This window comes from Penaeus japonicus, unplaced genomic scaffold (assembly GCF_977035675.1).
Source record: "Penaeus japonicus unplaced genomic scaffold, GWHDUDI00000001_assembly GWHDUDI00002339, whole genome shotgun sequence".
Classification (NCBI taxonomy): domain Eukaryota; kingdom Metazoa; phylum Arthropoda; class Malacostraca; order Decapoda; family Penaeidae; genus Penaeus; species Penaeus japonicus.
The window spans coordinates 1-27500 of NW_028236741.1; the positions used below are offsets into that span (position 1 = coordinate 1).

General features: G+C 47.2%; 2 protein-coding genes across 2 annotated transcripts in view; one reads left to right on the plus strand and one right to left on the minus strand.

Moving 5' to 3' along the window:
* Positions 1 to 327: 327 nt before the first annotated feature.
* On the plus strand, positions 328 to 14836 carry LOC147466266 (papilin-like; the record flags this gene model as incomplete). The annotated part of the gene is made up of 7 exons (XM_086535715.1): positions 328 to 527; positions 1138 to 1408; positions 4468 to 4647; positions 10485 to 10637; positions 10704 to 10724; positions 14104 to 14374; positions 14820 to 14836. Coding segments are annotated over 7 exons (1113 nt in total), but the record flags the coding sequence as incomplete, so codon positions are not given.
* A 1770-nt stretch (positions 14837 to 16606) lies between these two features.
* The window catches only part of LOC122243678 (papilin), a gene marked incomplete at its 5' end in the record, with an annotated part of 16002 nt that continues 5108 nt past the window's right edge, over positions 16607 to 27500 (minus strand). Inside the window, 5 exon segments of the mRNA XM_086535717.1 lie at positions 16607 to 17020; positions 19872 to 20045; positions 22648 to 22827; positions 25599 to 25869; positions 26713 to 26839. Coding sequence (XP_086391843.1) covers positions 16607 to 17020; positions 19872 to 20045; positions 22648 to 22827; positions 25599 to 25869; positions 26713 to 26839 — 1166 coding nt within the window.

The window sequence follows — 27500 nt, forward strand, 5'->3', positions numbered from 1 at the left end:
GTTGGATGGATTGGGGAGGGATTAGGGAGTATTTGGGGATGGATTGGGGAGGGATTAGGGAGTATTTGGGGATGGATTGGGAGGCGATTGGGGAGGGATTAGGGAATCAGTGAGGATGATTAGAAGAGTAATTATTGAGCGTAATTAGTGAGACTAGTGTGAATAAGGGATTTGTAAGGTTAATTTTTTTCTGGGGTGGTTTTTTGGAGAGGGTATATGTAAAAGGGGTAATTCTTCATTATCAGACTAAATCCTCCTCTTAATCAAACAAAATCCTCTTAATTGTGTTCCACCAGCCTCTTAATTAGACTAAATCCTCTTAATTAGGTTCCACCAGCCTCTTATTTATTCTACGTCCGGCTGTTGATTCCACCGTCTCCCTCCCTCCCTCCCTCCACAGGTCACAAGAGCCGCAACGTGACCTGTGCCCGGACCAGTGACCTCGCTCCCGTGGCTGAGTACCTGTGTGACCCGAGGCAGCGACCTGACGAGAACATGACCTGTAATGAGCAACCATGTCAAGCCAGGTAGGGTTAGCTCTTTCTTTATCTGTCTCTCTTTCTCTCTCTTTCTCTCTCTTTTGGTCTTTCTCTCTCTTTCTCTTTTGATATTTATCTCTCTTTCTCTCTCTTTTGGTCTTTCTCTCTCTTTCTCTCTCTTTTGGTCTTTCTCTCTCTCTCTCTCTGTCTCTCTTTCTCTCTCTCTCTCTCTCTCTCTCGCTCTCTCTCTCTCTCTCTCTCTTTCTCTCTCTCTCTCTCTCTCTCTCTCTCTCTCCTCATCTCTCTCTCGTCTCTCTCTCTCTCTCTCTTCTCTCTCTCTCTCTCTCTCTCTCTCATATCCTCTTTCATCTCATCTTTCGCTCCTCTCTCTTCTCTCATTGCTCTCATCTCTCTCTCTCTCTCTTTTCCCGCTCTCTCTTTATCTCTTTCGTTTCGCTCTCGTCTCTGTCTCTCTCTCGTCTCTCTCGCTCGCTCTCTCTCTCTGTCTTCTCTCTCTATCTCACTTCTCTCTCTGTATCTCTCGCCTCTCTCTCTCTCTCTCTCTCTCTCTCTCTCTCTCTCTCTCTCTCTCTCTCCCTCTCTCTCTCTCGCATTAATCCAACCACAACCCTCCACCCAACCTTCCTCTCCTCCGCAGGTGGGAGTTGGGCGCGTGGACGCCCTGCACGAGTTCCTGCGGCCAGTCCGGCTTCCAGTTCCGGACTGTGTTCTGCTCGCGTCCCTTCGGCGAGGAAGGACTCTCGGCCGTCCTGGAGGACTCCCTGTGCCTGCAAGAGGAGGAGGAGGGGGTCCTGGGGTCCTCCGCCGGGGTCCTGGGGTCGTCGCCCTTGGACTCGCGGCCGCCGAGTGTGCGGGAGTGCAACCGCATGCTGGCTTGCCCCGCGTGGCACGTCGGCGCTTGGGAGCCGGTGAGTCGGAAGGGAATCTTTTCTTTGGGGGATTTGTTTTGGTGATTTTTCTCTCTTTTTAGGGTTTTTTCTATTTTGGGGGGGATTTTTCTCTTTTTTTAGGGTTTTTTATCTTTTTTGGGGATTTTCTCGCTTTTTTAGGGATTTTTCTTTTTTTAGGGATTTTTATCTTTTTGGGGGATTTTCTCGCTTTTTTAGGGATTTTTCTCTTTTTAGGGATTTTTCTATTTTGGGGGATTTTTCTCTTTTTTAGTTTTTTTTAATCTTTTTGGGGGATTTTCACTCTTTTTTCAGGGATTTTTCTTTTTAGGGATTTTTTATCTTTTTTTAGGGATTTTTCTATTTTTTAGGGATTTTTCTATTTTTTAGGGATTTTTCTATTTTTTAGGGATTTTTCTATTTTTTAGGGATTTTTCTATTTTTTAGGGATTTTTCTATTTTTTAGGGATTTTTCTATTTTTTAGGGATTTTTCTATTTTTTAGGGATTTTTCTATTTTTTAGGGATTTTTCTATTTTTTAGGGATTTTTCTATTTTTTTAGGGATTTTTCTCTTTTTAGGGATTTTTCTTTTTAGGGATTTTTCTTTTTTTAGGGATTTTTCTTTTTAGGGATTTTTATCTTTTTTAGGGATTTTTCTTTTTTAGGGATTTTCTTTTTTTAGGGATTCTAGATAGATTTCTTTGGGGATTTTTTTAGGGGATTTGTTTGGGGATTTTTTTGGGGATTTCTTGGGGTGATTTTTTTGTTTTTATTTTAGGGATTTCTTTGGTTGGGATGTTCTTTTTAGGGATTACTGTTATCTGTTAGTTATTACTTAGTTATTAATTTTTATTATTATTAGGTATTACTAGGTATTTATATTATTATTAGTTATTTGTTAGTTATTACTGTGAGGGGATTACTTTTAGGGATTTTCGGGGATCCTGGAGGATTTTTGAAATTATGTTTACGGGATTTTATAAGAATTTTTTTTTTTTGGTATTTTATAGGATTTTTTAAAAGGATTAAAAGGGATTTTGTAAGGATTTATGGAGATTGTAAATGTATATCTGAGGATTTTTTTTTAAAGATTTTTAAAAGGATTTTTAAAAAAGGGTTTTTGGGGAATATTTCTAGCAAGAAGGATATGTAGGAGTTTTTAGGATTTAAGAAGGATTTATCAGGACTTTTCCTGGGATTACTGTTGTCTTTTTTCTTCCAGGATTTCATCACATTTGATCATCCAAAGTCACGCTAACCAATCAACCGCAACCAAAAAACAAACAAACAAACAAACAAACAAACAAACAAACTCATGTCATGTCAACCAGTTTCCCGTCCCGCGGCGCGACAAAGTCTACGGGCACATGCGCCAGATTTCACTATCTCAAGACCCCTAGATTTTCATCCATCATTAAAAAAAAAAAAAAAAAAAAAATTGATCTAAATAATTAAATCACCACATCTAATTAAGAACGACTCAACCACACTCACACCCCCCCCCTCCCTCCCCCTTAAACAAAACACACACAAACAAAAATAATTATATCACAACCTCTCATTAGAATACAACCTCAACCACACTCACAGCCCAGCCCCCCCCCCCACTCCCCCCAAAAAAAAACAAAACAAAAAAAAAACACCACACCCTACCCCCCTCCCCCCCCAAAAAAAAAAAAAACAATATCCCCCCCCACACCCCCTCCATCCCTCAGTGCAACAAACAAACAAAAACAACAAACAAAAACACAACCAAAACAAAAATAATTATAATGATAATAATAAATGAATAAAAAAAATAGATAAAAAAAAATTCTCACCCGCCTTCCCTTAGTGAAAAAAATAAAAATAATAATAGATAATAATAAATGAATGAATAAATAATAATAAGTGAATAAATGAATAATAAATGAATAAATTAATGATTAATGAATAAATATATAAATAATTTTTTTAAAAATTGTTAAAGATAAAAGATAATAAAAATAATTTAATAGAAATAGAAAAAAAATAAAGATAAATGAATATTAAATGAATAAAGGAATAATAAATAAATAATAAATGAATAAATAAAAATAAATGAATAAATAGATAATGAATGAATAAATATATAAATAAAATTTTTAAAAATTGTTAAAGATAAAAAAAATAGTTAAATAGAAATAGAAAAATAGATAAATTAAACAAATTCCCCCAACCCCCCCTTTCCCCTCCAGTGCAACAACCAAAAACACAACCAAAACCAAAAAAAAAAATAATAATAATAATAAAAAAATAAATAGATAGATAGATAAATAAAATAAATAAATAAATAAATGAATATCCCCCCCCCCCCCTTTCCCCTCCAGTGCAACAACCAAATACACAACCAAAACCAAAAAATAAAATAAAAAAGTAAATAAATAGATAAATAAATAGATAAATAAAATAAATCAATAAATAAATAAATATCTCACCCCCCCCCTTTCCCCTCCAGTGCAACAACCAAAAACAACCAAAACCAAAAAAAAAAAAATAATAATAAAAAAAAATAATAATAAATAGATAGATAGATATATAGATAAATGAATACCTCACCCCCCCCCCTTTCCCCTCCAGTGCAAAAACCAAAAACACAACCAAAACCAAAAAATAAAATAATAATAAAAAAATAAATAAATAGATAGATAGATAAATAAGATAAATAAATAAATAAATGAATATCCCCCCCCCCCCTTTCCCCTCCAGTGCAACAACCAAAAACACAACCAAAACCAAAAAATAAAATAAAAAAGTAAATAAATAGATAAATAAAATAAATAAATAAATATTTCACCCCCCCTTTCCCCTCCAGTGCAACAACCAAAAACACAACCAAAACCAAAAAATAAAATAATAAAAAAAAAATAAATAGATAGATAAATAAGATAAATAAATAAATAAATGAATATCTCCCCCCCCCCCTTTCCCCTCCAGTGCAACAACCAAAAACACAACCAAAATCACAACCAAACCCCCCCCCCCAAAAAAAAAGAAAATACAAAAAAATAATTAATAATAAAAAATAAAAAAAATTCTCACCCCCCCCTTTCCCCTCCAGTGCAACAAACTCTGCGGACCGGGACGCCAGATTCGAAAGGTGACCTGCCACCGCCGGTCGGGCCAGAGAGTCGAGGCGCTCCCTGACGAAGACTGCCTGACGGAGAAGCCGGAGGGCGAGAGGGCGTGCGAGGCAGTTCCCTGCGGGGGCGTTGACTGGGTGGCTGGAGACTGGAGCGGGGTGAGTTTGGGGTGAGGTGAGGAGTGTGAGGTGAGTTTGGGGTGAGGTGAGAGTGAGGAGTGTGAGGTGAGTTTGAGGTGAGTGTGAGGAGTGTGAGGTGAGTTTGAGGTGAGTGTGAGGTGAGGTGAGTGTGAGAGTGAGGAGTGTGAGGTGAGTTTGGGGTGAGTGTGAGGAGTGTGAGGTGAGTTTGAGGTGAGGTGAGGAGTGTGAGGAGTGTGAGGTGAGGTGAGGAGTGTGAGGTGAGTTTGGGGTGAGGTGAGGAGTGTGAGGTGAGTTTGGGGTGAGGTGAGGAGTGTGAGGTGAGGTTTGAGGTGAGTTTTGGGTTGAGGTGTGAAGGAGTGTGAGGTGAGTTTGGGGATGGAGTGATGGGTTGAGTGTGAGAGTGGTGAGGCTGAGTTTGAGTGAGTGAGGAGTGTGAGGTGAGTTTCGAGTTTAGATTGAGGAGAGGTGAGGGTTGAGGAGGGAGTGTTGACACGTGAGGTTTTGGGGTGAGGTGAGAGTGAGGAGTGTGAGGTGAGTGTGAGGTGAGTTTGAGGTGAGTTTGGGGTGAGTTTTGGGGTTGAGTGTGAGGTTAGTGTGAGGTGAGATTTGGTTGTGATGAGGTGAGTGAGTTTGGAGGTGAGGTGAGGAGTTGTGAGCGTTGAGGGTGTGAGTTTGGGGTGAAGTGTTGAGGAGGTGAGGTGGGTTTTGGGGTGAGTGAGGTGAGGAGTGTTGAGGGTGAGTTTGGGTGAGTGTGGTTGAGGTGAGGTGTTTGGGGTGAGGTGAGGGAAGTGTGAGGTGAGTTTGGGGTGAGTTTGAGGGAGTGTTGTGAGGTGAGTTTGGGTTAGAGGTTGAGGAGAGTGAGGTTGAGTTTGTGGTGGTTTGGTGAGTGGTGAGGAGTGTGAGGTGAGTTTGGGGTGGGGAGGTGAGGAGTGTGAGGTGAGTTTGGGGCTAGAAGGTGGAGGTAGGAGTGTGAGGTGCGTGTGGGGGTGTGGTGAGGGGTGTGAGGTTGGTTTGGGGTGAGGTGAGGAGGTGTGAGGTGAGTTTGAGTGAGGTAGAGGAGTGTGAGGTGATGAGAGTTTTTGGGTGTGAAAGTGAATTGAGGAGTGGTGAGGTGAATGAGTTTGGGTGAGGTGGAGGATAGTGTGAGGTGCGTTTGTGGGTGAGTGTGAGGAGTGTGAGGTGAGTTTGGGGTGAGGGTGAGGGGTGTGAGGTGAGTTTGGGGGTGTGAGGTGAGGGAGTGTGATTGCTTTGGAGTTTGGGGGTGAAGGTGAGGAGTGTAGAGGTGAGTTTGGGGTGAGGTGAGGAGTGTGAGGTGAGTGTGAGGTGAGGAAGTGTGAGGTGAGTTTGGGTGAGGGGAGGAGATGGGAGGTGAGGTTTGGGTGTGAGGTGAGGAGTGTGAGGTGAGTTTGGGGTGAGGTCGGAGGAGGTGTGTGAGGGTGAGTTTGGGGTGAGGTGAGGAGGTGTGGAGTGTGCGTTTGGGTGGAGTGAGAGTGTGGTTGAGGTGAGGTTTGGGGTGAGGTGCAGGAGTGTGAGGTGTGTTTGGGGTTGGAGTGTGAGGAGTGTCGCAAGGTGAGTTTGGGTGCGAGTGAGGAGTGTGAGGTGTTGGGGTGGGGTGAGGAGTGTGAGGTGAGTTTGGGGTGAGGTGAGTTTGGGGTGAGGTGAGCTGAGTGAGACGTGAGTTTGGGGTGAGGTGTGGTGGTGTGAGGTGAGTTTGGGGTGAGGAGGGATGTGGTGAGGTGAGTGTCGCGAGTGAGTTTGGGTGAGGTGTGGAGGTGTGAGGTGAGTTTGGGTGAGTGTAGAGGAGTGGAGGTGAGTTTAGGGGATGGTGAGGAGGGTGATGTGAGTATTGGGGTGAGTGTGAGGAGTGTGAGGTGAGGAGTGTGAGGTGAGTTTGGGGTGAGGTGAGGAGTGTGAGGTGAGTTTGGGGTGAGGTGAGGAGTGTGAGGTGAGGTGAGGAGTGTGAGGTGAGTTTGGGGTGAGGTGAGGAGTGGGGGGGGTGAGGTGAGATGGAGTTGGGTGAGGGAGTGGTTGGGCGTGAGGTGAGGAGTGGGTGAGGTGAGTTTTGGGGTTGAGGTGGTAGGAGTGTGAGGTGGGGTTTTGGGGTGGAGGTGAGGAGTGTGAGGTGAGTTTGGGGTGAGAGTGAGGTGAGTTTGGGGAGAGGTGAGGAGTTTGAGGTGAGGTGAGGAGTGTGAGGTTGGAGTTTGGTGGGTGGATGTGAGGGTGTGAGGTGAGTTTGTGTGGGAGGGGGTGAGGAGTGTGAGGTGAGTATGGGAGTGAGGGTTTGAGGAGTGTGAGGTGGGGTGGTTGGGGAGGTGAGGGTGTGTGAGTGTGAGGAGTGTGTGGGTGAGTGATGAAGGCGTGTGGAGGTGAGTTGTGGAAGTGAGGGGTGAGGGGAGTGTGGGTGAGTGGTAGGGTGGGGGGTGGTGGTGGGGTGGGTGGGGGGGGTGGGTGGTGGTGTGGGAGGGGGTTGGGTGGGGGGGGGTGGGTTGTGGGTGGTGGGAGGGGGGGTGAGGGGGTGGGTGGGGGGTGGTTGTGGGGAGGGTGGGGGGGTGGGGGTGGTGGGTTGGTGTGGGGTGGGTGGGGGGGGTTGGTGGTGGGTGTTGGGGGGGGGTGGTGTGTGGTGGGTGGGTGGTGGGGTGGGTGGGGGGTGTGGGGGGGTGGGGGGGGGTGGTGTGGTGGGTGGGGGGTGGGTGTGGGGGTGTGGGGGGTGGGAGTGTGGGTGGTGTGGTGAGGGTAAGGTGAGAGTGACGGGAGTGTGAGTGTGCGTTGATGTGGGGTTGGAGTGGGGGGAGGGGTGGTGGGTTTGGGTGGTGGGTGGGGTGTGATGGTGAGTTGGGTGGTGGTGATGGTGAGGGAGTGTGAGGGTGATTTGGGTGAGGTTGGTGTGGGTTGTGATGGTGTGGTTTGGGGGGGGGTGTTGAGGGGTTTTTGTGTGTGGGGGAGTTTGGGGTGTGCAGGTGGGTGTGTGAGGTTGTGTTGGGTGACGGTGAGGAGTGGTGAGGTGATTTGTGGTGAGTTTGGGGTTGGATGGTGAGGAGGTGGTGTTGGGTTTGGGGTGAGGTGTGGGTGTGTGTGGGGGAGTGGGGTGGTGTGGGGATGTGGTGGGGAGTGTGAGTGGTGGTGGTGGGTGGTTTGAGGATGTGTGGGGTGAGTTTATTGGTGGTTGATTGTGTGAGGAGAGTGAGGTGGTGGGGTGTGGGTGTTGAGGAGTGTGAGGGGAGTTTGGGGTGAGTGTGAGTTGAGTGTGGGTGAGTTTGTGGGTGATGGTGTGGAGGTGAGTTGGGTGAGGAGGTGAGGATGGTGAGGTTGAGTGGGGTGGGGTGTTTGAGGAGTGTGAGGTGTGAGTTTGGGGAGAGGTGAGGAGTGTGAGTGTGAGTTTGGGGTGAGGTGAGGCGGTGTGAGTGAGGTGAGAGGTGTGCGGTGAGTTAGGGGTGAGGTGAGGAGGTGAGTTTGAGTTTGGGGTGAGGTGAGGAGTGTTGAGGTGAGTTTAGGTGAGGTGAGTGTGAGGTGAGTTGGTTGAGATGAGGTGAGAATGGGTGTGAGATTTGCATGGTGATGTGATGGTGTTTTGGCTTGAGGATGAGTGTGAGAGGTGACGTGAGTTTGGTTGTGTTGGTGGGGTGGGTGTGGTTGGTTGGGGGGCGGTGTGTGGGTGTGAGGTGGGGGGGGGCGGTTTGGTGGAGGGGTGTGGGGGGGTGGTGTGGGGTGTGGGGGGGTGGGTGTGGGGTGGTGGGGGGTGTATGGGTGTGGGGTGGGTGTGGGGGGTGGGGGTGGGGTGGGTGTGGTGGTGGGGGGGGTGTGGTTGTTTGGGGGTGGTGGTGGGAGGTGGGGGTGGGTGTGGTGTGGGGGGGGGTGGGTGTGGTGTGGGTGTTGTGACATGAGGTGGAGTGATGTGAGTGAGTTTGGATAATGACATGAGGATGATTGTCGGTGGGGACATGAATTTGAGGTTTGGCATGACATGAAGTGCGTGTGACGTGAGTTTGGCTGGGACAGAGTGAGGTGAGTTGTGACGTGAGTTTGGCCATGACATGAGGTGAGGTTGAATCTGACGTGAGTTTGGCATGGACATGAGGTGAGTGTGAGCCCCCCCCCCCGTGAGTTTTTTGCATACATGAGGGTGAGTGTGACGTGAGTTTTGGCATGACATGAGGTGAGTGTGACGTGAGTTTGGCATGACATGAGGTGAGTGTGACGTGAGTTTGGCATGACATGAGGTGAGTGTGACGTGAGTTTGGCATGACATGAGGTGAGTGTGACGTGAGTTTGGCATGACATGTGAGTTTGGCATGACATGAGGTGAGTGTGACGTGAATTTTGCATGACATGAGGTGAGTTTGGCACGAGTTTAGTAAGACATGAGGTGAGTGTGACATGGTGAGTGACGTGAGTTTGGCATGACATGAGGTGAGTGTGACGTGAATTTTGCATGACGTGAGGTGAGAATGACGTGAGTTGAGGTGAGCGAGAAGAACGAAGGGGCCGGGTGAGGGAGATCGTCTGATTCAGACTAATCCCAAAATCCCCATTCAATATGATTTACATGAATCCTTCAATCCTTTATTCCAATTTCCTAATCCAAACAAAACCCACAACAAAAAACTAATTACTAATCCCTAATTACCCAATCCCTAATGCTCACTATGGCCACTCTTCCCTAATCCCTAATCCCTCAGTGTGTCCACTCCCTAATCCTCAGTATGGCAACTCCCTAATCCCTAATCCTCAGTATGGCAACTCCCTAATCCCTAATTCTCAGTATGGCAACTCCCTAATCCCTAATTCTCAGTATGGCAACTCCCTAATCCCTAATCCTCAGTATGGCAACTCCCTAATCCCTAATTCTCAGTATGGCAACTCCCTAATCCCTAATTCTCAGTATGGCAACTCCCTAATCCCTAATCCTCAGTATGGCAACTCCCTAATCCCTAATTCTCACTATGGCAACTCCCTAATCCCTAATTCTCAGTATGGCAACTCCCTAATCCCTAATTCTCAGTATGGCAACTCCCTAATCCCTAATTCTCAGTATGGCAACTCCCTAATCCCTAATTCTCAGTATGGCAACTCCCTAAACCCTAATTCTCAGTATGGCAACTCCCTAATCCCTAATCCTCAGTATGGCAACTCCCTAATCTGCCTAATCTACTTAATCCGATAATCCCTTATGTGTCCATTCCCTAATTCCTAATCTACCTAATCCGATAATCCCTTATGCGTCCACTCCCTAACCCCTAATCCCCAGTGTGTCCACTCCCTAATCCCTCAGTGCGTCCACTCCCTAACCCCTAATCCTCAGTGTGTCCACTCCCTAATCCCTCAGTGCGTCCACTCCCTAACCCCTAATCCTCAGTGTGTCCACTCCCTAATCCCTCAGTGCGGCCACTCCCTAATCCCTAATCCCTCAGTGCGGCCACTCCCTAATCCCTAGTCCCTCAGTGCGGCCACTCCCTAATCCCTAGTCCCTCAGTGCGGCCACTCCCTAATCCCTAGTCCCTCAGTGCGGCCACTCCCTAATCCCTAATCCCTCAGTGCGTCCACTCCCTAACCCCTAATCCTCAGTGTGTCCACTCCCTAATCCCTCAGTGCGTCCACTCCCTAACCCCTAATCCTCAATGTGTCCACTCCCTAATCCCTCAGTGCGTCCACTCCCTAACCCCTAATCCTCAGTGTGTCCACTCCCTAATCCCTAATCCCCAGTGTGTCCACTCCCTAATCCCTAATCCCTCAGTGCGTCCACTCCCTAATCCCTCAGTGCGGCCACTCCCTAATCCCTAATCCCTCAGTGCGGCCACTCCCTAATCCCTAATCCCTCAGTGCGGCCACTCTCTAATCCCTAATCCCTAATCCCTCAGTGCGGCCACGGCTGCGGCCAACTCGTGGAGACTCGACCGGTGCTGTGCGTGGGCCAAAAGGGGGGTGTGGTTCCCGTAGAGTTGTGCGAGATGGAGAGGCGGCCCCCCATCTCCCGGGAGTGCAGTGACGTCATCGGCTGCGAGTTCCGGTGGTTTAGTATTTTATTATTTAAAATTATTTACTACTTTATATATATTTTTTTTTCTATTATTTATATTTACGCCTCCGAGTGGAGTCAGGTGAGTGAGGGAGGGAGGGGGTAAGAGGGAGAGGGAGGAGGGGATGGGGGGTGGGAGGAGGGAGGGAGGGAGGAAGTCAGGTGAGGGAGGGAGGGAGGGAGGGAGGGGGAGGGAGGGAGGGAGGGAGGGAGGGGGTAAGAGGTAGAGGGAGAGGGAGGGAGGGAGGAGGGAGAGGGAGGGAGGGAGGGAGGAGGGAGAGGGAGGGAGGGTAGAGGGAGAGGGATGGGGGGTGGGAAGGAGGGAGGGAGGGAGTGAGTGAGGGAGGGAGGGAGGGTAGAGGGGGAAGAGTGAGTGAGTGAGGGAGTGATTGAGTGAGGGAGGGAGGGAGGGTAGAGGGGGAAGAGTGAGTGAGTGAGTGAGTGAGTGAGTGAGTGAGTGAGTGAGTGAGGAGGAAGGGGAAGGAGGGTAGATGTGGGAGTGGAGGAGGGGGGGATGGGGAGGGAGGGAGGAGGGGGAGTGAGTGAGTCAGGTGAGTGAGGGAGGGAGGGTAGAGGGGGAAGAGTGAGTGAGTGAGTGAGTGAGTGAGTGAGTGAGTGAGTGAGTGAGTAAGTGAGGAGGGAGGAGGGTAGAGGGGGAGGAAGGGGGATGGGGAGGGAGGGAGGAGGGGGAGTGAGTGAGTCAACCGAGGAAGTGAGGGAGAGGGTAGTAGGGGAAAGAGTGTAGTGAGTGAGTGAGTGAGTGAGTGAGTGAGTGAGTGAGTAAGTGAGGAGGGAGGAGGGTAGAGGGGGAGGAAGGGGGATGGGGAGGGAGGGAGGAGGGGGAGTGAGTGAGTCAGGTAGGTGAGTGAGTAAGTGAGGAGGGAGGAGGGTAGAGGGGGAGGAAGGGGATGGGGAGGGAGGGAGGAGGGGGAGGGAGTGAGTCAGGTAGGTGAGTGAGTAAGTGAGAAAGGAGAGGGTAGGAAGGGATGGAGGGGGGATGGAGGTGGAGGGTGGAGGGAGGGGAGTGGGTGGGTCAGGTAGTGTGGGGTGGAGTATCTATGAGGAGGTTGGTTATGTTTGTAGAGGGGAGTTTGAAGGGGTACATATAGAGTGAGGAGGTATTAGAGGGATCTGTAGATGTGATATGAGTTGGGGGTAGGTGAGATTTGAGTAAGATGAGGAGGGAGGAGAGGTAGGGGGGAGGAGAAGGGGGAGGATGGGGAGGGAGGGAGGAGGGGGAGTGAGTGAGTCAGGTAGGTGAGTGAGTAAGTGAGGAGGGAGGAGGGTAGAGGGGGAGGAAGGGGGATGGGGAGGGAGGGAGGAGGGGGAGTGAGTGAGTCAGGTAGGTGAGTGAGTAAGTGAGGAGGGAGGAGGGTAGAGGGGGAGGAAGGGGGATGGGGAGGGAGGGAGGAGGGGGAGTGAGTGAGTCAGGTAGGTGAGTGAGTAAGTGAGGAGGGAGGAGGGTAGAGGGGGAGGAAGGAAAATGGATGAGGTGGAGGTGGAGGGAGGAGGGTGAGTGAGTGAGTCAGGTGAGTGAGAGTGGTGATAAGTGAGGAGAGGTAGAGGGGGAGGAAGAAAAGAGGGGGGTAAGAGGATGATGGAGAGGGACAGGGGTGAGTTTAGTGAAGTTAGTGATGAGTGAGGTGATGTGAGGTGAGTAGGGGTAAAGGAGAGGAATGGGGTACAAGGGATGAGGTGAGTGAGGTCAGGTGGATAGAGTGAGAGATTGAGGTGTAGAGGAGAAGGAGGGGTAAGAGTGAGAGAGGGAGAGGGAGGAGGGTTGGGGAGGAGGGGGGGCCAGGGGAGGTTCAGGTGATTGTGAGTGAGGGAGGAAGGAAAAGGTGATGGTGGTGGGAGGAGGGGAAAGGGGGTAAGAGGGAAGAGGGGGTTGGGATGGGTAGAGGGAAGGTTTGGGAAGAGGGGGATGGAGGGAAATGGGGAAGGGGGGAAAGATTAGAGTGGTTTGGGTTGGAATGGTGAACTAGAGGTTAGAGTAAGAGGAGAGAGGATGTAGACGGGGGAGGGTGTGGAGGACTAGGGAGCAATACGGGACAGAGGGGGTAAGAGGGAAGACTTTGGGGGGTGGGGTGAGAGGGAGGGTATGGAAGGGGGTGCCCATCACCATACTTTTAGTGCCCATCACTTTCCCCTCACCATACTTTAAGATTTAACAGTGCTACATCAACCATTCTCACTCCCCCCCCCACCCGTTACAGTGCTAACCATACTTCCCCCGTTAAAGTGCCCCATCACCATCCTCACCATACTTTAGTACCCCATCACCATCCTCACCATACTTCACAGTGCCCCATCACCATCCTCACCATACTTCACAGTGCCCCATCACCATCCTCACCATACTTCACAGTGCCCCATCACCATCCCCCCCCCCCCGTTACAAGTGCCCCCCTCACCATCCTCGAAGTCATAAACTTTAAATACAGTGCCAACCCCATCACCATCCTCATCACCATACTTACAGTGCCCCAACACCATCCTCAACCAAACTTCACATGCCCCATCACCATCCTCACCATACTTCACAGTGCCCCATCACCATCCTCACCATACTTCACAGTGCCCTCACAGACCATCCTCAACCATACTTTATTGCCCCATCAACCATCCCCCCCCCCCCCGTTACAGTGCCCCATCACCACCTCACCATACTCCACAGTGCCCCATCACCACCCTCACCATACTCCACAGTGCCCCCTCACCACCCTCACCATACTCCACAGTGCCCAATCACCATCCCTACCATACTTGACAGTGCCCAATCACCATCCTCACCATACTTGACAGTGCCCCATCACCATCCCCCCGTTACAGTGCACCCTCACCATACTCCACAGTGCCCCATCACCATCCTCACCATACTTGACAGTGCCCCATCACCATCCCCCCCGTTACAGTGCCCCATCACCACCCTCACCATACTCCACAGTGCCCCATCACCACCCTCACCATACTCCACAGTGCCCCATCACCACCCTCACCATACTCCACAGTGCCCCATCACCACCCTCACCATACTCCACAGTGCCCCATCACCACCCTCACCATACTCCACAGTGCCCCTTCACCATATCCCCCCCCCCAGTTACAGTACTAAACATACTTCCCCCCGTTAAAGTGCCCCATCACCATCCTCACCATACTTGATAGTGCCCCATCACCATACTTCACAGTGCTCACCATACTTCTCCCGTTAAAGTGCCCCATCACCATCCTCACCATACTCAACAGTGCCCCTCACCATACTTTAGTGCCCCATCACCATACTTTACAGTGCCCATCACCATACTTTACAGTGCCCATCACCATACTCTAGTACCCCATCACCACCCTCACCATACTTCTCTACTCTAACTTTTGACTACTTACTAACTACTCTTCAAATGTACTTAATACTGACTAGCCTTACTACTTTACTCCTTTTTTAACTCTATCGCCCACAGTGCTCGACCCGGCGCGGCGAGGGCCTGCGGTCACGCCACGTCCTCTGCGGCGCCTGGGACGAGGAGGCCGGGCTCGTCGCCGCTGTTCCGGAGGACAAGTGTGTCGGCGCGAGGAAGATGACGGCGACGGAGGCTTGCGACGGCGCGAAGGAGGTGGAAGAGGAGGAGAAGGAGGAAGGAGAGGGGAAGAAGGAGGAGGAGAAGGAGGAGGAGGAAGAGGAGGAGGAGGAAGAAGAGGAAAAGGAGGGAGAGTGGTTCGCCGGACCTTGGAGTAAGGTGAGGAGGGGGGGGGAGGGGGAGGGGGATGTGGGGGGAGGGGGAGGAAGGGAGAGGGGGAGGGAGAGGGGGAGGGGGAGGAGGAGAAGGATAATATATTAATAATATTTTTATATTGATAATATTTTTATATTAATATTTTTATAATAATATTTTTATATTAATACTTTTATATTAATATTTTTATATTAATATTTTTATATTGATATTTTTATATTGATATTTTTATATTGATATTTTTATATTGATATTTTTATATTGATATTTTTATATTGATATTTTTATATTAATATTTTCATATTAATATTTTCATATTAATATTTTTATATTAATATTTTTATATTGATAATATTTTTATATCAAAAATTATTTTATATTGATGTTTTTGTATTGATAATAATTTTATATAATATATTTTATAATTTATATAATTTATAAAGCATTTATCGAGATATAAGATATAATAATCTAATTTTGTAATGAATATACTGTAGACAAAACCATTTTTTTTCTTCAAAATATCAAAACGAAAAAAAAGGGTAAAAAAGAAAAAGAAAAAAAAACCGGTAAGAAAGAAGATAGACAAAAAAATATAGAGAGAGATTAAAAATAGAGAAAAAAATAAATATATATTATTATATATATATATTATATAATATATCTATATAATAATATATATATATATATATATATAATATATAAAAGATATACATATATTATATATACATATCTATAAATCTATACATATATATAATATATAATCTCTATATATATACATATATATAAAATATATATATAATAATATATATATAATATATATATATATATTAAAATATATATATATATAATATATATATCTATATACTATATATATAATATATATATAATATAGAATTATATTTATATATATATTATATATATATATAATATATATATATAATTATATATATATAATATTATAATATAATATATATATATAATATTATATTATACATAATATATATATAATATATCATATATAATATTTATATATTATATATATATATAATATATATATATAATATAATATATATATATATATATATAATATATATATATAATATATATATATATTATATATATATAATATATTATATATAATTATATAAAAATATACTATATATATATAATTTAATATATATATATAATATATATATATAATTATATATATACGTATATATATAAATATATATAATATATATATATAATATATATATATAATATATATATATAATATATATATATAATATATATATATAATATATATTTATTTTTTTCTCTATTTTTAATCTCTCTCTATATTTTTTTGTCTATCTTCTTTCTTACCGTTTTTTTTTTCTTTTTCTTTTTTACCCTTTTTTTTCGTTTTGATATTTTGAAGAAAAAAAATGGTTTTGTCTACAGTATATTCATTACAAAATTAGATTATTATATCTTATATCTCGATAAATGCTTTATAAATTATATAAATTATAAAATATATTATTTAAAATTATTATCAATACAAAAACATCAATATAAAATAATTTTTGATATAAAAATATTATCAATATAAAAAAATTAATATAAAAATATTAATATGAAAATATTAATATGAAAATATTAATATAAAAATATCAATATAAAAATATCAATATAAAAATATCAATATAAAAATATCAATATAAAAAATATCAATATAAAAATATCAATATAAAAATATCAATATAAAAATATTAATATAAAAATATTAATATAAAAGTATTAATATAAAAATATTATTATAAAAATAATATAAAAATATTATCAATATAAAAATATTATTAATATATTATCCTTCTCCTCCTCTACCCACCCCACCCGAGCTAGGCCCACATAACTTCTCCACCTCCATTAATCTCCCTCCCACCCTCTTCCCCAAACACCGCCCCCACTATGCTCCCTGCGGGCTCTTTCCCTTTCGGCAAACCCCTCTCCCTTCCCCTACCCCCCCCTCCTCCCCCCCCTCCCCCCCATCCCTCCCCCCCCCCCCCCCCCCGCCCGAACTCCCCCGGGACTCCCCCTCCCCCCCCCCCCCTCTCCCTTGCTCCCCCTCCCCCCACATCCCCCACCCCCACCCCCCCCCCCCCCCCCTACCCCCCCCCACCCCCCCCCCCCCCCCCCCCCCCAACCCCCCCCCCCCCCCCCCCCCCCCCGCCCTCCCCTATCCTCACCTTACTCCAAGGGTCACCCCCCCACCGCCCCGGCCCCGCGAAACCCGCGAAAGAACCACTCTCCCTCCTTTTCCTCTTCTTCCTCCTCCTCCTCTTCCTCCTCCTCCTTCTTCCCCTCTCCTTCCTCCTCTCCTCCCGCCTTCTCCTCCTCTTCCACCTCCTTCGCGCCGTCGCAAGCCTCCGTCGCCGCCATCTTCCTCGCGCCGACGCACTTGTCCTCCGAAACAGCGGCGACGAGCCCGGCTCCGGCCACCACCCGGACCGGGGCGAGGCGACGTGAGCCAAGCCCACCGGCCTCCGACGACCGAAGCAGACGAACGCGAGCACCGCCCGCCACGGGCCATCATCTCGTCCCAGGCGCCGCAGAGGACGTGGCGTGACCGCAGGCCCTCGCCGCGCCGGGTCGAGCACTGTGGAGTATGGTGAGGATGGTGATGGGGCACTAAAGTATGGTGATGGGCACTGTAAAGTATGGTGATGGGCACTGTAAAGTATGGTGATGGGGCACTAAAGTATGGTGATGGGCACTGTAAAGTATGGTGATGGGGCACTAAAGTATGGTGAGGGGCACTGTTGAGTATGGTGAGGATGGTGATGGGGCACTTTAACGGGGGAAGTATGGTGAGCACTGTGAAGTATGGTGATGGGGCACTATCAAGTATGGTGAGGATGGTGATGGGGCACTGTAACGGGGGGGATGGTGATGGGGCACTTTAACGGGGGGAAGTATGTTTAGCACTGTAACGGGGGGTGGGGGGTGGGGGAATATGGTGATGGGGCACTGTGGAGTATGGTGAGGGTGGTGATGGGGCACTGTGGAGTATGGTGAGGGTGGTGATGGGGCACTGTGGAGTATGGTGAGAGTGGTGATGGGGCACTGTGGAGTATGGTGAGGGTGGTGATGGGGCACTGTGGAGTATGGTGAGGGTGGTGATGGGGCACTGTGGAGTATGGTGAGAGTGGTGATGGGGCACTGTGGAGTATGGTGAGGGTGGTGAGGGGGCACTGTGGAGTATGGTGAGGGTGGTGATGGGGCACTGTAACGGGGGGATGGTGATGGGGCACTGTCAAGTATGGTGAGGATGGTGATGGGGCACTGTGGAGTATGGTGAGGGTGGTGAGGGGGCACTGTAACGGGGGGATGGTGATGGGGCACTGTGGAGTATGGTGAGGGTGGTGAGGGGGCACTGTAACGGGGGGGATGGTGATGGGGCACTGTGAAGTATGGTGAGGGTGGTGATGGGGCACTGTAACGGGGGGGATGGTGATGGGGCACTGTCAAGTATGGTGAGGATGGTGATGGGGCACTGTGGAGTATGGTGAGGGTGGTGAGGGGGAGGGGCACTGTAAGGTATGGGGGATGGTGTGATGGGTTTTTTTTATTTTTTTTTTTTTTTTTTTCCCTTTTTTTTCGGGCACTGTGGAGTATGGTGAGGGTGGTGATGGGGCACTGTAACGGGGGGGATGGTGATGGGGCACTAAAGTATGGTGAGGATGGTGATGGGGCACTGTGAAGTATGGTGAGGATGGTGATGGGGCACTGTAAAGTATGGTGAGGATGGTGATGGGGCACTGTGAAGTATGGTGAGGATGGTGATGGGGCACTGTAAAGTATGGTGATGATGGTGATGGGGCACTGTAAAGTATGGTGAGGATGGTGATGGGGCACTGTAAAGTATGGTGAGGATGGTGATGGGGCACTTTAACGGGGGAAGTATGGTTAGCACTGTAACGGGGGGGGAGTATGGTGATGTAGCACTGTAAAGTATGGTGAGGATAGTGATGGGCACTAAAGTATGGTGATGGGGATCAAATCCCCTCCTCCCATCACCCTCCGCAAAGAGAAAAGAGGGTGCACGCGAGGAAACTGAATAAGAACGGAAGAGGTACAAAAAACCGCAAGGGGGGGGCCAAGAAGCCACAAAAAGAAGAGGAACCAGGCCTCCTCCTCTCCCTTCTTACCGGGGCGGGAGCGTTACCCCCTGTCCCGCGGCGAGATGCGGTCCCTCTCCCCTCCTCCCTCTCCCTCTTACTCCCTCTCTTCCCCATCCACCTCCCTTCCTCTTTTTTTTCTGCTTTTGTTCTTTTTTATTTTTTTTTTTTTTTTTTTAGATGTTTTCTTTTAACCTTTTTTCTTCTTTTTTTTTTTTTTCTTATTCTTTTATGGTTTTTTAATTTCTTTTTTTACACCCCTCCCTTCCCTCCTCCCCCCTCTTCCCCCTTCCCTCTTACCCTATTCCCCCCTCTTCCCTCTTACCCCCTTTCCCCTCCTCCCACCACCCAACCCCTCCTTCCTCCCTCACTCACTCACCTGACTCCCCCTGCCCCCCTCCTCCCACCACCCATCCACTCCTCCCTCTCTCTTTTACCCCCTCCTCCCTCTCTCTTTTACCCCCTCCTCCCTCTCCCTTTTACCCTCCTCTTTCACTCACCTGACTCACTCCCCTTGTACCCCTCCTCTCCCTCTACCCTACTCACTCACTCACTCACTCACTCACTCACTCACTCACTCACTCACTCACTCACTCACTCACTCACTCACTCACTCACTCACTCACTCACTAACTCACTAACTCACTAACTCACTAACTCCCCCTGTCCCCCTCCTTCCTCCCTCACCTACTCACTCACTCACTCCCCTGCCCCCCTCCTCCGGTGTTCTTACCCCCTCCTTCACCCCCCGCGCTTCCCTTCCGGCCGCTCCTCCCGCGCTCCGCTACCCTCCTCACTTACTTACTCACTCACTCACTCCCCTTGTCCCCCTCCTCCCCCTCTACCCTACTCACTCACTCACTCCCTCCCTCACCTGACTCACTCACTCCCCCTCCTCCCTCCCTCCCCATCCCCCTTACCCCCTCCCTCCCTCCCTCCCTCCCCATCCCCCTTCCTCACCCTCTACCCTCCTCCCTCTCCCTCTACCTCTTACCCCCTCCCACCCCCCATCCCCTCCTCCCTCTCCCTCTACCCTCCCTCCCTCCCTCCCTCCCTCCCTCCCTCCCTCCCTCCCTCCCTCCCTCCCTCACTCCCTCCCTCACTCCCTCCTCCCTCTCCCTCTACCCTCCTCCCTCCTCATTTACCCCCTCCCTCCCTCCCTCCCTCACTCACTCACCTGACTCACTCACTCCCTCCCTCACTCCCCCTGTCCCCCTCCTCCCACCCCCCATCCCCTCCTCCCTCTCCCTCTACCTCCCTCCCTCTCCCTCTACCTCTTACCCCCTCCCTCCCTCCCTCCCTCCCTCCCTCCCTCCCTCCCTCACTCACCTGACTCCACTCGGAGGCGTACCACCGGAACTCGCAGCCGATGACGTCACTGCATTCGCGGGAGATGGGGGGCCGTCTCTCCATCTCGCACAACTCTACGGGAACCACACCCCCCTTTTGGCCCACGCACAGCACCGGTCGAGTCTCCACGAGTTGACCGCAGCCGTGGCCGCACTGAGGGATTAGGGATTAGGGATTAGGGAGTGGCCGCACTGGGGATTAGAGATTAGGGAGTGGACACACTGAGGGATTAGGGATTAGGGAGTGGACGCACTGAGGGATTAGGGATTAGGGAGTGGACGCACTGGGGATTAGGGATTAGGGAGTGGACACACTGGGGATTAGGGATTAGGGAGTGGACACATAAGGGATTATCGGATTAAGTAGATTAGGCAGATTAGGGAGTTACCATACTGAGGATTAGGGATTAGGGAATGGACACACTGAGGGATTAGGGAAGAGTGGCCATAGTGAGCATTAGGGATTAATAATTAGTTTTTTGTTGTGGGTTTTGTTTGGATTAGGAAATTGGAATAAAGGATTGAAGGATTCATGTAAATCATATTGAATGGGGATTTGGGGATTAGTCTGAATCAGACGATCTCCCTCACCCGACCCCTTCGTTCTTCTCGCTCACCTCAAATCACGTCATTCTCACCTCACGTCATGCCAAACTCACGTCACTCACCATGTCATAATTACCTCATGTCTTACTAAACTCGTGCCAAACTCATTTCATGTCATGCCAAACTCACGTCACACTCACCTCATGTCATGCAAAATTCACGTCACACTCACCTCATGTCATGCCAAACTCACGTCACACTCACCCCATGTCATGCCAAACTCACGTCACACTCACCTCATGTCATGCAAAATTCACGTCACACTCACCTCATGTCATGCCAAACTCACGTCACACTCACCTCATGTCATGCCAAACTCACGTCACACTCACCTCATGTCATGCCAAACTCACGTCACACTCACCTCATGTCATGCCAAACTCATGTCACTCATCTCATGTCATGCAAACTCACGTCATTCTCACCTCATGTCATGCCAAACTTCCGTCACACTCACCTCACCCCAAACTCACCTCACACTCACCTCACCCCAAACTCACCTCACACTCACCTCACCCCAAACTCACCTCACACTCACCTCACCCCAAACTCACCTCACACTCCTCACACTCACCCCAAACTCCCTCACACTCCTCACCTCACCCCACTCACCTCAACACTCACAACCCTCACACCACCACACACTCCACACTCACCCCAAACTCACCTCACACTCCTCACCCTCCCCCAACTCACCCACACTCTCACCTCACCCCAAACTCCACACACAAACACCTCACCCCTCACCTCACCCAAAACTCACCCCACACACCCCCAAACTCACCCTCCCCACTCACCCCAACTCACCTCACCACTCCCAAACTCACCTCCCACACCCCACTCACCCCCCACTCACCTCACACTCCTCACACTCACCCCAAACAACCCCACACCCACCCCAACCACCCACTCCACACCTCACACACCCCACCACCTCACACCCCCCCAAACTCACCTCACACACCCCTCACACCTCCCACCACAACTCACCCTCACACTCCCCTCACCCACCAACCCATACCCCTCACACTCCCCACCTCACCCCAACACACCACACACCTCACCCCCCCAACTCACCTCACACTCCTCCTCACCCCCAAACCCCACACCTCACACACCAACTCAAACCCAAACTCACCTCACCTCACCCACAACACCCCACCCACACTCACACTACCCACCCCAACCACTCCACACCCTCACCTCACACCACCAACACACTCACACCTCACCTCACCCCAAACTCACTCACACTCCTCACACTCACCCACCTCCATCACACCCTCACCTCACTCAACCCCTCACATCACACACTCACTCACCCCTCACCTCACACCCACCTCACCTCACCTCACACTCCCACTCACACTCTCCTCACCCCACCACCTCCACATCACCTCACCCCAAACTCACCTCACTCTCACACTCACCTCACACTCCTCACCTCACCCCAAACTCACCTCACACTCACCTCACCCCAAACTCACCTCACACTCCTCACCTCACCCCAAACTCACCTCACACTCCTCACCTCACCCCAAACTCACCTCACACTCCTCACCTCACCCCAAACTCACCTCACACTCCTCACCTCACCCCAAACTCACCTCACTCTCACACTCACCCCAAACTCACCTCACACTCCTCACCTCACCCCAAACTCACCTCACACTCCTCACCTCACCCCAAACTCACCTCACACTCCTCACCTCACCCCAAACTCACCTCACACTCCTCACCTCACCCCAAACTCACCTCACACTCCTCACCTCACACTCCTCACCTCACCCCAAACTCACCTCACACTCCTCACCTCACCTCAAACTCACCTCACACTCCTCACCTCACACTCCTCACTCTCACCTCACCCCAAACTCACCTCACCCCAAACTCACCTCACACTCCTCACACTCACCCCAAACTCACCTCACACTCCTCACCTCACCTCAAACTCACCTCACACTCCTCACACTCACCCCAAACTCACCTCACACTCCTCACCTCACCCCAAACTCACGTCACACTCACACTCACCTCACACTCCTCACACTCACCCCAAACTCACCTCACACTCCTCACCTCACGTCACACTCCTCACCTCACCCCAAACTCACGTCACACTCCTCACTCTCACCTCACCCCAAACTCACCCCGCTCCAGTCTCCAGCCACCCAGTCGACGCCCCCGCAGGGAACGGTCTCGCACGCCCTCTCGCCCTCCGGCTTCTCCGTCAGGCAGTCTTCGTCAGGAAGCGCCTCGACTCTCTGCCCCGACCGGCGGTGGCAGGTCACCTTTCGAATCTGGCGTCCCGGTCCGCAGAGTTTGTTGCACTGGAGGGGAAAGAGGGGGGGGGGGGGTGAGATTTTGTTTTTATTATTATCATTAATTATTTTTTTTTTGTATTTTATTTTATTATCTTTCTTTTTTTTTTTGGGGGGGGGGTGGGGGTTTGGTTGTGATTTTGGTTGTGATTTTGGTTGCGTTTTTGGTTGTGTTTTTGGTTGTTGCACTGGAGGGGAAAGGGGGGGGTGATGTATTCATTTATCTATCTATCTATCTATCTATTTATTATTATTTCTTTTTATTATTATTATTTTTTTTTTGGTTTTGGTTGTTTTTGGTTGTTGCACTGGAGGGGAAAGGGGGGGGGGGGGGATATTCATTTATTTATTTATTTATCTTATTTATCTATCTATCTATTTATTTTTTTATTATTATTTTATTTTTTGGTTTTGGTTGTGTTTTTGGTTGTTGCACTGGAGGGGAAAGGGGGGGGGGTGAGATATTCATTTATTTATTTATTTATTTTATTTATCTATCTATCTATTTATTTTTTTTTATTATTATTATATTTTTGGTTTTGGTTGTGTTTTTGGTTGTTGCACTGGAGGGGAAAGGGGGGGGGGGTGAGATATTCATTTATTTATTTATTTATTTTATTTATCTATCTATCTATTTATTTTTTTTTTTATTATTATTTTTTTGGTTTTGGTTGTTTTTGGTTGTTGCACTGGAGGGGAAAGGGGGGGGGGGGTGAGATATTCATTTATTTATTTATTTATTTTATTTATCTATCTATTTATTATTTTTTTTTTTTATTATTATTATTTTTTTGGTTTTGGTTGTGTTTTTGGTTGTTGCACTGGAGGGGAAAGGGGGGGGGGGGTGAGATATTCATTTATTTATTTATTTATTTTATTTATCTATCTATCTATTTATTTTTTTTATTATTTTTTTTTTTTTGGTTTTGGTTGTGTTTTTGGTTGTTGCACTGGAGGGGAAAGGGGGGGGGGTGAGACATTCATTTACTTATTCAATTTTTTTTTTTTTTTTTTTTTTTTTTTTTGGTTTTGGTTGTGTTTTTTGGGGGGAATTTGTTTAATTGATCTATTTTTCTATTTCTATTTAACTTTTTTTTTTTTCTTTATTTAACAATTTTTCATATTTTATTTATATATTTATTCATTCATTATTTATTTGTTCATTTATTATTTATTTATTCATTTAATATTCATTTATTCACTTATTATTATTTATTCATTCATTTATTATTATCTATTATTTTTATTTTTTTAATCTATTTTTTTTATTCATTTATTATTATCATTATAAATATTTTTGGTTTTGGTTGTGTTTTTGTTTGTTGTTTTTGTTTGTTTGTTGCACTGAGGGATGGAGGGGGTGGGGTGGGGGGGGGATATTGTTTTTTTTTTGGGGGGAGGGGGTTAGGTTGTGGTGTTTTTTTTTTTTTTTTGGGGGGGGAGGGGGGGGGGCTGGGCTGTGAGTGTGGTTGAGGTTGTATTCTAATGAGAGGTTGTGATATAATTATTTTTGTTTGTGTGTGTTTTGTTTAAGGGGGAGGGAGGGGGGGGGGTGGTGTGAGTGTGGTTGAGTCGTTCTTAATTAGATGTGATTTAATTATTTAGATCAATTTTTTTTTTTTTTTTTTTTTTTTTTTTTTTTTTTTTTTTTTTTTAATGATGGATGAAAATCTAAGGGTCTTGAGATAGTGAAATCTGGCGCATGTGCCCGTAGACTTTGTCGCGCCGCGGGACGGGAAACTGGTTGACATGACATGAGGTTGTTTGTTTGTTTGTTTGTTTTTTGGTTGCGGTTGATTGGTTAGCGTGACTTTGGATGATCAAATGTGATGAAATCCTGGAAAAAAAGACAACAGTAATCCCAGGAAAAGTCCTGATAAATCCTTCTTAAATCCTAAAAAATCCTACATATCCTTCTTGCTAGAAATATTCCCCCAAAACCCTTTTTTTTAAATCCTTTTAAAAATCTTTTAAAAAAAATCCTCAGATATACTTTTAAAATCTCCATAAATACTTAGAAAATCCTTTTAAAAAATCCTTTAAGATACAAACAAAAATTCCGTAGACAATTTCAAAAATCCTCCAGGATTCCCAGGAATCCCTAAAAGTAATCCCCTCCCAGAAATAACTAACAGATAATAATTAAGTAATAACTAATAAATACCTAATATTAATAACTAATAAGTAATAACTAACAGATAACAGTAATCCCTAAAAAGAACATCCCAACCAAAGAAATCCCTAAAATAAAAACAAAAAAATCACCCCAAGAAATCCCCAAAAAAATCCCCAAACAAATCCCCAAAGAAATCTATCTAGAATCCCTAAAAAAAGAAAATCCCTAAAAAAGAAAAATCCCTAAAAAAGATAAAAATCCCTAAAAAGAAAAATCCCTAAAAAAAGAAAAATCCCTAAAAAGAAAAATCCCTAAAAAGAGAAAAATCCCTAAAAAAATAGAAAAATCCCTAAAAAATAGAAAAATCCCTAAAAAGAGAAAAATCCCTAAAAAAAGAGAGAAAATCCCCAAAAAAGATAAAAAAAAACTAAAAAAAAGATAAACCCTAAAAAAGAGAAAAATCCCTAAAAAGAGAAAAATCCCTAAAAAAGCGAGAAAATCCCCAAAAAAGATAAAAAAACCCTAAAAAAAGAGAAAAATCCCCCCCAAAATAGAAAAAACCCTAAAAAAAAGAGAAAAATACCCCCAAAATAGAAAAAACCCTAAAAAAAGAGAAAAATCCCCAAAAAAAATCCCACAAAGAAAAGATTCCCTTCCGACTCACCGGCTCCCAAGCGCCGACGTGCCACGCGGGGCAAGCCAGCATGCGGTTGCACTCCCGCACACTCGGCGGCCGCGAGTCCAAGGGCGACGACCCCAGGACCCCGGCGGAGGACCCCAGGACCCCCTCCTCCTCCTCCTGCAGGCACAGGGAGTCCTCCAGGACGGCCGAGAGTCCTTCCTCGCCGAAGGGACGCGAGCAGAACACAGTCCGGAACTGGAAGCCGGACTCGCCGCAGGAACTCGTGCAGGGCGTCCACGCGCCCAACTCCCACCTGCGGAGGAGAGGAAGGTTGGGTGGAGGGTTGGAGGGTTGGGTGGTTGGGGAGGAAGGTGGGTTGTGGTTGGGTGGTTGGGGAGGAAGGAGGGTTGGGGAGGAAGGAGGGTTGTGGTTGGGGAGGGTTGTGGTTGGGTGGTTGGGGAGGAAGGAGGGTTGTGGTTGGGGAGGGTTGTGGTTGGATTAATGAGAGAGAGAGAGAGAGAGAGAGAGAGAGAGAGAGAGAGAGAGAGAGAGAGAGAGAGAGAGCGAGAGAGAGAGAGCGAGAGAGAGAGCGAGAGAGAGAGAGCGAGAGAGAGAGAGCGAGCGAGAGAGAGAGAGAGAGAGAGAGAGAGAGAGAGAGAGAGAGAGAGAGAGAGAGCGAGAGAGAGAGCGAGAGAGAGAGAGCGAGAGAGAGAGAGCGAGAGAGAGAGCGAGAGAGAGAGAGCGAGAGAGAGAGAGCGAGAGAGAGAGAGCGAGAGAGAGAGAGCGAAAGAGAGAGAGAGAGAGAGCGAAAGAGAGAGAGAGAGAGAGAGAGAGAGAGAGAGAGAGAGAGAGAGAGAGAGAGAGAGAGAGAGAGAGAGAGAGAGAGAGAAAGAGAGACAGAGAAAGGGAGACAGAGAGAGAGAGAGAAAGACCAAAAGAGATAGAAAGAGAGAGAAAGACCAAAAGAGAGAGAAAGACCAAAAGAGAGAGAAAGAGAGAGAAAGACCAAAAGAGAGAGAAAGACCAAAAGAGAGAGAAAGAGAGAGAAAGACCAAAAGAGAGAGAAAGAGAGAGAAAGACCAAAAGAGAGAGAAAGAGAGAGAAAGACCAAAAGAGAGAGAAAGAGAGAGAGAGATAAGGAAAGAGCTAACCCTACCTGGCTTGACATGGTTGCTCATTACAGGTCATGTTCTCGTCAGGTCGCTGCCTCGGGTCACACAGGTACTCAGCCACGGGAGCGAGGTCACTGGTCCGGGCACAGGTCACGTTGCGGCTCTTGTGACCTGTGGAGGGAGGGAGGGAGGGAGACGGTGGAATCAACAGCCGGACGTAGAATAAATAAGAGGCTGGTGGAACCTAATTAAGAGGATTTAGTCTAATTAAGAGGCTGGTGGAACACAATTAAGTGGCTGGTGGAACACAATTAAGAGGATTTTGTTTGATTAAGAGGAGGATTTAGTCTGATAAAGAGGAATTACCCCTTTACCTAATTACCCTCCAAAATACCCCGCTGATAACTAATTAACCTTACAAATCCCTTATTCACACTAGTCTCACTAATTACCCTCAATAATTACTCTTCTAATCATCCTCACTAACTCCCTAATCCACCAATCCCTTCCCAATCACCCTAATCCCTCCAATCCCTCCACAATCACCATATAACTCACCCCCAATCACCTCCCAATCTAAACTCACCTCCCCCGCAGGACACGGAGCACTGGCCGTAGGTTCCGAATGGCCAGTCGTAAGTCTCAGCCTCTGCTTGGGTCACCTCCAGTGGCACGCTGTACTTGTACTTGACTCTAATCCCTCCCCAATCACTCTAATCCCTCCCCAATCATCCCCCAATCACCTCCCAATCTAAACTCACCTCCCCCGCAGGACACGGAGCACTGGCCGTAGGTTCCGAATAGCCAGTCGTAAGTCTCAGCCTCGGCTTGG